The 10823-nt window shown below is 37.0% G+C and overlaps 1 protein-coding gene across 1 annotated transcript in view; it reads right to left on the bottom strand.

The window, feature by feature from the left end:
- Positions 1-10823, bottom strand: part of KDM5A (lysine demethylase 5A) — a 132494-nt gene that overhangs the window by 108790 nt on the left and 12881 nt on the right. Inside the window, 2 exon segments of the mRNA XM_042780435.1 lie at positions 124-258; positions 2971-3141. Of these exon segments, the coding sequence (XP_042636369.1) occupies positions 124-258; positions 2971-3141 (306 nt within the window).

The following is a 10823-nucleotide window of genomic DNA, read 5'->3' as shown; positions in this document are numbered from 1 at the left end:
AATTTTGGTCAATGACATGAGACAAAGTATATGTGAACTGCTGTATGAAAAGTGAATTTACTCTGTAAATCTTCACCCAAATCCTAATTAAAAAAAAAAAAAATGGCCCATAGGCATTGATACCTGAGACTTAACACGTCTTGTTCTCTTCGGTAGAATGTTCATTCTGGTGCCTGGCTCTGTGGAAGCTTGGATATCAGTGCCAAGAACCTCAGGCTCCATTTTTTCCTTAAGATCTAAATTGGGCATTTGTACACCCTAAAATATCAGAGCACAGAAAAAGAGCAGATTCACTGATTAGTAACCAGGTTTGACAATCAATAGGGAAATAATAAATTTCCAATAAATTTCTAAACCAGACAGCAACTCTCCCCAAGTTGATCTTAGACCCAAGGTAATCTGTACCAAAATCCTAGCAGGCTTTTTTTGTTGTTGCTGAAATTGAGAAGATGATCCTAAAATTTATGTGGGAAATAATCAAAGCAACTTTGAAAAAGCAGAACAAACTTGAAGAACTCATACTACTGGGTATCAAGACCCACTATAAAGCTACAGTAATCAACACAGTGTGGTATTGGTATACAGATAATATAGATCAATGGAATAAAACAGAGCCTAGAAATAAACCCACATTTATAGTCAATCGATTTTCAATGAAAATACCAAGGGAAATCAAAGAGAAAAGGATACTCTTTTCAATAAGAGGTGATGGTACAACTAAATATGCTCCCCTGTGAACTTACACATTTACCTCTTACTATACACAAAAGTTAATTCAAAATGGATCATTAAACCAACTAAATCCATGACAAGTCAATTCCAACTCACAGCAACCCTACAGACAGGGCAGAACTGCCCCACAGGGTTTCTAAGGCTGTATTCTTTACAGAAGCAGACTGCCACATCTTTCTCCTTCAAGTAGCTGGTGGATTCAAACCACCGCCTTACAATTAGCAGCCAAGTACCTAACCACCGTGCCACCAGGCCCCAAAAACCTGCTGCTGCCAAGATGATTCCAATTCATAGTGACCCTTTAAGACAAAGTAGAACTACCCTATAGGATTTCCAAGGCTGTAATCTTTACAGAAGTAGACTGCCACATCTTTCTCCCATGGAGAGGCTGGTGGGTTGAAAACACTGATCTTTCATTAAACAGCCAAGCACTTAACCACTGAGCTACCAGGGGTCCTAATGGATCACAGACTTAAATATAAGAGCTAAAACTGTAAAACATCTAGATGAAAACAAAGAAAAAAATCTTTTGTGACACTGTGTTAGGGAAAAGACTTCTCAGATATGACACCAAAAACACAACCCATAAAAGAAAAAAAAAAATCAATAAATTGTACATCAAAATTTAAAAATTTAAAAAATCTGCTCCTTATGAAAATAAAAAGACAACCCACAGACTAGGACAAAATATATGCAAATCATAATATGATAAAGGACTTGTATCTAGAATATAAAAAGAACTCTAACAACTCAAGTATAAGAACACCCCCCACACACAAGTTTTGAATAGACACTTTAAAGAAGTGCTAATATGCACATGAAAAGATGCACAACATTAACCAAAACAAACCCAAACCAGTTGCCCTTGAGTCAATTCCAACTTAGGGCAACCTCATTTGTGCCAGAGTTGGAACTATGCTCCATAGGGTTTTCAGTGGCTGACTGCTTAGAATATCTGACTGCATTCAACCTTTAGTTTGAAGCCAAGAGCATTAACTGTCTGTACCACCCAGGGATTCCACAACATTATTAGCTATTAGAAATATGCAAATACCACTATATACCCATTTGGATGGCCATTATAAAAAAGACCAACAAACCAAGTATTAGCAAGGATACAGAAAAATTGGAAACCTCATATAAAACTAGGGGAATGTAAAATGGTTCACCCACTCTGAAAAATACTTTGGCAACTTTTTCAGAAGCTAAACATAAACCTACTATATAACTAAGCAATTCCATTCCTAGGTATTTATCCAAGACAAATGAAAACATACATCTATACAAATACTTGCATACTTATATTTATAGCATCATTAACCTTAACAGCTACAAATTAAGAACAATCCACTGTAAACTGATACACGAGAGTAGTACCAAACATAAAAAGGACTGAAGTGCTGATACATGCGACAACCCAGAGGAAACTTGAAAGCATTTTGCTAAGTGAAAGAAGTCAGAAACATAATCAAAATCATATTGTCTAATTTCATTTAGATGAAATTTCTAGACAAAGCAAAGCCATAGAGACAAAAAGCAGATCAGGAGTACCTAGCTAGATTAGAAGTTAGGAGCAGGAATCAACTGCAAATGAGCACAAGGGAACTTTTGGGACTGATGGAGATGTTCTAAAACGGAATTGTGGCAATTGTTACACTATGGTTGTTAGCTGTCATCAAGTTGATTCCAACTCACGATGACCCCATGTGTGCAGAGCAGAACTGTTCCATAGAGTTTTCAAGGCTGTGACCTTTCAGAAGCCAAATGCCAGGTCTGTCTTCTGAGGTGCCTCTGGGTCGGTTCAAACCGCCAATCCTTCAGCTAGTAAGCTTAACCATTTGTACCACCCAGGAACTCCAATGGTCAAATAAATGTATAAATTTACTAAAGCTTATCGAACTGTTTATCTATAGTAGGTGAATTTTATGGTATATAAATCATACCTCCAATTAATTTTTTTAAAATTAATAAATTTAAGAAAAGAACTTTTTCAAAAAGCTTAAGTTACAAAGATTTTAAGTAAATAAGAAAACATTCTCCATTCCCATTATCCTTTGTCTTGTAAACCACCAAAAACAGTTGTAATAACTACATTGCTCCCCCAAATTTTGGTGCCTAAAGAATCAATTCCACCTTGCTTTGCCCAGAGAACTGCTAATGTGTTATGGTAAACATGGTCTGAAGTTTATAATTGGCAAAATGGATTTATCCACTCTTAAAAAGAATGATGCATCTCACCATAAGGCTGACACCAGATTGGAAAAGCTCATATGGATACAGAATTCTTTCATAGTGGGACTTCAAAAGAGACCCAGTTCCTTTGCCTGGCAGATATCCCAAGCGGCTACCCACTTTAGACCACTTCTTCTCTTTGGTGACCATTTCAAAACCTCCTTTGCTGGCAACAATCTGAAAGAAAAAAAAAAAAGAAAAAACCATCTAGAGATAGTACATAATTCAAGCATTATGATTCTTTATATATTGTCTACTAAATAACAGTTATTCTGGGCTGAAATTTTAAAGTTCTTTCCACAAACAGCTAATAAAACTGAAATCTGTCAAGATTTAAGCTAAGAAACAGAGTAATAATGATTGCTGGAGGTCTTAAACTCTACCATTTAATTAATATTACTATATTACTATACCTAATTTCAAATCAGGCATCCAAAAATATTTTCTGAACTTACACTTTGTATATTATTCTCTGTGGGAGCTCTGGTAGCATAGTGGCTAAGGCACTTGATTGCTAACCAGAAGGCTGGCTGGCAGTTCAAACTCACCAGCCACTCCTCGGAAGGAGGATGGGGCAATCTACTTCCGTAGTGATACTGCCTCGGAAACCCAAGGAGGGGTCGCTATGAGTCGGGTCCGACTCGACAGCATATAACAACAACAACAGCAGCCACTCCTTAGAAGGAGGGCTGGGCAATCTACTTCCATAGTGAAACTGCCTAGGAAACCCAAGGAGAAGCTGCTATGAGTCAGATCCAACTCCACGGCAAGTAACAACATTATCTCTGGGAAAAAACTGAATACACATATATACTCTACATACTCAAGATGCTATATCCTTTGTTGTTGTTATGTGCCGTCGAGTCGTCTCTGACTCATAGCGACCCCTTCTTGGGCTTCCGAGGCAGTATCACTACAGAAGTAGATTGCCCAATCTTCCTTCCAAGGAGTGGCTGGTGGGTTTGAACTATATCCTTTACCATATGAAATAAAGAATAAAAAAAAGACAAAAATAAACATGAGAATAAATACAAGTTACACAGTTTAAAATAATCCTGAAATTAGTAAGTGTACCAAATAACTTACAGAACTTCAAAATGTCAAGCAAACAATGAGTTTAGAGAATAAATTTTGAACAAGAGGTTTAATTTTTCAAAAGGAAAATCTTTACATAGGAGATTACGAAGGAATGATAGCTAAAGATCTATTATATGTAGGAGGCAATAAAATATTTCCTAGAACAGAAAATAGAATGTATTAAGGTAGAAAGTAAGGACACAAATTGTCCAACTTAGCCAAATGTTCATGTCAAGCCAGGCAATGAGTAGAATATACATGCATCAAGGCCCTCTATCTTCCAGAATCTGATACTGTGTATCTCTCACACTCTAAAATACAGGCAACTTTTAGTTTCACCTGGAACAGTAGAATCAGGACTGTGACACAGTTTAAAAAAAAAAAAAAAAAACTTTATCCTCTTTGAGCATATATTGCTGTATTTTTATGTTAAAGAGCTTAAAACCATAAACGCTCAGTTCAAATCCCAGCTCTGCCACTAAATGACCTTGGGTAAGTTACATGATGTGAGTCTCAGTAACCTCACTGTGGTAGTTATGGTTGTGTGTCAACTTGTCTGGGCCTGGTTTTCAGTGTCTGGGCAGCTGGATATAGTTATTCTTCATGATGAACTGAATGTGGTGTAATCAACTCCATTGTGAAATTGCTGTAAGCAGCTAATTAGTTGCCTTTAGGATGTGGCCTGCTTCCAATATATAAGGAGACACTTTGAGAAAGGTCTCTAATTTCTGGGCACATCTGGACCCTGCATTTGGCCCGTCATCAGAGGCCTGCCATGTTGCCTGCTGATCTTGGGACTGTTTCTGGACTTGAACTAGTAGCCTGCCATGTTTGCTGCTAATCTTGGGACTATGGCATTTTGTCAATTTTGGGTTCCTCAGCAGCCACATGAGTCAGAAAAACTTCCAGCCCTAGTGGATCTGGAACAGGAGGCAGAACTGTAGCCCAAGGGTTAGGGGCCTCCACCCAGCCCCAAGAGCGCATACTTTCAACTCAGACTCTAGCCTCCTAAATTGTAAGAGAATAAATTTCTGTTTATTAAAGCCATCCACTTGTGGTATTTCTGTCATAGCAGGCACTAGAGAACCAAAACACTCAGTTATTAAAATAGGAACAGTACCTTATTATGCAGCTGTTCAGAGGACAAATAAACAGTACCTGGACAAAGTAAGCACTCCATCAGTGTTAGCTGTATTATAAATGCCTATGTGTGGGCAGGCAGGGGGAGTGCATATGCTTAAAAATAAATGAAAGAAATGTGTTCAACTCTTATGCTCTAGGATGCTATAATAAACAAAGATGAACCTACAGCCCAAAGCACAATTTTGTTCTAGCAGAATATCTTAAAACTTGGGGGAAAAAAAAAAGTACGTTTATATGCACAAGAGCTGAACACATTTATTTTTCAGTTCCTTTTACCACACCCTGAAAGGAACTCCCTCTGTTGTAAAGAACTAATCAGGGGAAAATTGTAAGGGAGAAAATTTTATTTTTCAAACTGGTTGTGTACAGGAACCACTATAAGGGTGGTTCAGGTAAAGGGCTATCTAGAAACAAACCGATGAAAAATCAGAGCACCTTTCATTTTGTTAAATACATCTTTCTAGTGCCTCTATATTGCTAAGTTATGTTCATTACATTCTAAGAATTGGGATACACCAGTGAATAAAACAAAGATCTTTTTTTCTCATGGAGCTTATATTCTAACAGGGTATCCAAGATAATAAACAAGATAACAAGTATATTTCAAAGTGATAAATAGTATAAAAGAAATTAAACTGAGCAGTTGGGGGTGGTCTCAAAAGTGGCACAGTGTTTGGAAAACTGGATCTGCACATGTGAAAGAATAAAGTTGGACCCATACCTCATACCATTTATGAAAATTAACTCAAAATGGATCAATGACCTAACTGTAAGAATTAAAACATAAAACTCTTAGAAGAAAACAGAGAGGCTGAGCTTCAGGACCCAGTTTTTTGTTTTGTTTTGCTTTAGGACCTAGTTTTTGACAACAGATTATTAGAAATGACATAAAAAGTAGGAGCAGCAAAAGACAAAATAGATATAAACTGGACTTCATCAAAATTAAAAATTTTGTGCATTCAAAGGATTTTATCAACAAAGGAAAGAGAACTTACAAAATGAGAGAAAATAATTTGGTAAGATGTATCTGATAAGGGCTTTGTCTCTGGAATAAAGAATACTTATAACTCATCAACAAAAAAATGAGCAAAGAGCTTGAATAATTGGCTCATGAAAGAAGATATATAAATGGACAATAAGCACATGAAAAGATACTCTAAGAAAAAAGATGCTCTATACCCATTAGAAAATATGAATCAAAACCACAATGAGGTACCACTTCACCCCCACGAGATAGCTATTATCAGAATGATGGAAAATAACAAATGTTGGAGAGAATACAGAAGAGTTAGAACCACCATTTATTGCTAGTAGGAATGTTCAATGGTGCAGATGTTGTGAAAACAGTGTAGTAGTTCCTCAAAAGGTTAAACATAAAATTACTATATGATCCAGCAATTCTACTCCTACACGTATACCAAAAAGACTTGAAAACAGAAACTCAAACAGATACGTCTATATCAATGTTCACTTTAGCCTTATTCACAATAGTCAAAAGGTAGAAACATTCCAAGTATTCATCAACACATGAATGAATTAAAAAAAAAATGTGGTGTATCATCCATACAATGGAATATTATTTAGCCATACAGGGAAATGAAGTTCTGATACATGCTACAATGTAGATGAAGCCTGAAAACATTATCCTGAGTGAAATAAGTCAGGTACAAAATGGCAAAAATTGTATTATTTTACTTAAATGAATTATCTAGAACAGGCAAATGCACAGAGACAAGAATTACATGTTATCTGGGATTTGGGAGGAAGAGGAAATGGAGAGTTACTACTTAAGGGGTACTGAGTTTCTGCTAAGGGTGAGGGACAAATTTGGAAATGGATAGTGGTGATATTATACAACATGGTGAATATAATTAATTTCACTGAATTGTACACTTAATAATGGTTATAAAGAAGAGGAGGAGGCTAACTGTGGTCAATGACAAGAGACAAAGTATATGTGAAATGCTGTATGGAAAGTGAATTTGCTCTGTAAATCTTCACCCAAATCACAATTTAAAAAAAAAAAAAAAAGACCAAAGGGACAGCATTTGCCCAAAGACAAAGCTTAGAAGGCAAGAAGGGATAGGAAGGAAGGACAAATGGAAACAAGAAACACAGGGAGGAAATGGGAAGAGTGCTGTTACTTGCAGCAGACATTGTGGGGGTTGCAATCAATGACATGAAACAAAATGTGTATGAATTGTTGAACAGAAAACTGATTCACTCTGTAAACTTTCACCCAAATCACAATAAAAAGGTTTTTTTTTTAAAAAAAAGAGGAGGCTAGAAGAAATTGTGGAATGATGGAGACTAAATTTTGATGGTGGTGATGGTTACATACTACATATATTTGACAAAACATAAAAACGTGCATCTAAAAAAAGAGAATCTTAATAAATGTAAATATTTCAATGAAGTTGGATTAGAAAACTTTAAAGTTACAATGGCAAATGTTTTATTATATATCTTACAAATTTTATTTTAAAATGTCTTGTTATATATCTTGCAAAATTTATTTTTTAAATTTTGAAAGGTAGGAGAGTGAGGGAAAATTTAAGTATTATATAGTACAGGAAAGTCTGATTATAAAGGTAAAATCTGAGCATGCTTAAAAGGGATGAGAAGCAATTATCCAAGCAGATATCGAGGGCAAGAGTGTTGCAGGCAGAGAGAACAGCTAAACAAAGGCCCCAAGTTAAAAGCAAGCTTAGAGTGTTTGACCAATGGCAAAGAAGCCAATGTGGCTGCAGGAGGGTGAACATGAAGGGACAGGAGAAAGAAATAAAGGAAGTCAAAGAGGTAACAAAGGCTCTCTCGGTAATTTTTACTATCCCATACAACTATCACTAACCAAACCAACCAAACATTGCCATGCAGTCAGATCCAACCCATAACGATCCCTCCATGGGTTTCCGAGGCTGTATCTCTATGGTAAAGTAGATTGCCCAATCTTCCTTCAGAGAAATGGCTGGTGGGTTTGAACCGCCAGCCTTCTGGTTAGCAGTCAAATGCCATAAGCACTACACCATCACTATTACATAATAATTTGCTGAGTGCTTTGTGTTCAAACAGGAGCCCTACTGGTACAGTGGTTAAGAAGTGGTTGGCTGCTAGCTGAAGGGTTGGAGGTTCAAACCTACCAGCTGCTCTAAGGGAAAATGATGTGAGAAATCTCCTTCCATGAAGATTTACAGCCTTGGAAATCCTATGGACACTTGTACTCCTTCCTAGAGGGTCACTATGAGTTGAAACTGACTCAACACAGTGGGTTTAGTTAGTATTCAAAGTACTTCAAACTAAATTTCCATTAATAATGATGTACCTGCATGGATCCAGTCACACTTTTCTACCCAGTTCTCCTTGTTAGGTTAGTGGCACACAGATGTGAGATGACAGCAGCACAGTCTGGATATGGTCATAAAATATGACAAAGCTATCTCACAAAGATATCAAAACTATGACTTTGGCGTCATATGTATAATATACCAACAAACAATCTAACCAGGTCAAATTTAAATACACAAAACCTTACACTTCTTTTTCTCCAGCTGATAGATTCAAGGATTGTTTGGTTGTTGTTAGACACTGTCAAGTTGATTCTGACTCACAGTGACCACATGTGACAGAAAAGATCAGCCCCATAAGGTTTTCTTGGCTGTAAACTTCATGAAAACAGACTGCCAGGTCTTTCTCCCACAAAGCCACTGGGTAGGTTTGAGCCACCACTTCTGAGTTAGCAGCTAAGTGCTTAAACATTGTGCCACCATGGTTAACATGCATAATTTCACAATGTAAACCATTTATTCCAAATATTTGCCATGCAATATATCACACCATTGTCACTTAGAAATATCACTACAAACTATGCCCTATAAAAAGACACACGGCATGTACCTGAATTAAATATAAACAAAACAAGCTCTTTATCAAAACTTGACCAACACTGAATAGCGACTGGGATCTTAAAAGCTTGCAAGTGGCCATCTAGACGCAACAATAGTTCTCTCCTCAACCAGAGCAAAGAAGAATGAAGAAAACCAACAACACTTGGAAACAATTAGTCCAAGCAACTAGTACACCATGTGATTCTCAGCCTATTATGACTAGAAGAACAAGATGGTGCCTGGCTACCACTGTCAACCACTTGAAGGGGAATCAGTGCAGGAGACCCTGGATAGAGTGGGAGAACAACGTAGAATAAAACTCAAAATCATAAAAAAAGACCGGGTCTGATAGAGCCTGTGAGACCCCTGGGACTATGGCCTCTAGCCACCCTTCAGGTAGAACTAAACTTACTCCTGTGGCTTCCAGACAAACAACAGACAGGCTATGGGGTGAACATTTACATCATGTAGATAAACTACTTGGAGCAATCAATCATGGGAGAACAGAAGGGCAATGTTTGCACAGGGAGACAGCTCAGGGGGGCAGGAATGCATAGGAGAGGAGGACATAGGGAGGAGGTAACTATGGGGACAAAGTGCAAAGAGAGCTGTTACATTGTGGAGAATTGCAGTCAATGTCCTGAGACAAAATGTATATGAACTGCTGTATGGAAAATGAATTTGCTCTATGAACTTTCACCCAACTCACATTAAAAAAAAAAAAAAAAAAATCAGACAAATTCAAAATGAGAGCATTCTACAAAACAAGTGACCTATAATTTTCCAAAATGCCAATGTCTTAAAAGAGTTGATTAAAGGATACTAAAGACACAAGACAACTAACCATGTGATCCTAGATGCTATAAAATGACATTAATGGAGTAACTGGTGAAATATAATTAAAGTCTGCATTACAGAGAATGCTATCGTGTTACTGTTAATTTTCTTATTATTAGACCATAGTTTTGTAAAATGTTAACATTTGGGGAAGTTAGGTAAAGAGTATATGGAAATTATTAGTACTGTTTGGCAATTGTTTTTGTAAGTCTAAAGTTATTTCAGAATTACAATTAAAAAAAGAAAAAACTTGACCAAAACTGCAATGTCAATTGAGGCCAAAATTTCAGTCCACTGAAAAACTTAAGTTTGGCTAGAAATAATTTTAACAGACATGAAGTAGGAATGGGCTTCTAGTTAAAAGCTCCTTCTCACACCACTGAAAGGATAGTAAAGGAAGAAGAAAACATACCCCTCAAATGACAGAGGGAACAGAGAAGAACCAATTCAAACAAGAAATATAAACAATGTTTTCAAAGTAGAAAGCAGATATATGAGTGACAACTAACCTAGCAATTAAAAAAAAAAAAAAAAAACCACTAAAAATCAAGTACCTTCAACAGAAGAAAAGCCAAGGAGAAACTTTTGTAACAAAGAACCTGCAAAGGTTTAAGAAACAGAAGCAGCAATAACTCTACAACTCAGGATGGCAATGCAGTAGAGAACAGGATTGGCTGAAAACCTGTATAATAAAGCAGTCAGACCTCCTCCAGTCACCACAGCCAGGCAAAAAGATTGGAGATTTATTCTCTGGCCAGTCTGAATAGAAGGGACTCTGAATCAAGAAAGAACCAGGTGGAACCACTGAGACCATGGCCCCTAGCTGCCCTGCAGGTCTGGAATTGAAGCCACACCTGTGGTTTCCAGCCAAACAAAGTACAGGCATGTGAATTAAACATTTACCTCAAGTAGACACAT

Source organism: Orycteropus afer, unplaced genomic scaffold, assembly GCF_000298275.1.
Source record: "Orycteropus afer afer isolate SDZICR_OR568_19922 unplaced genomic scaffold, OryAfe1.0 scaffold00040, whole genome shotgun sequence".
Taxonomy (NCBI): domain Eukaryota; kingdom Metazoa; phylum Chordata; class Mammalia; order Tubulidentata; family Orycteropodidae; genus Orycteropus; species Orycteropus afer.
Note: the sequence above shows the minus strand (reverse complement) of the source record. Positions and strands in the feature narration are given on the sequence as shown.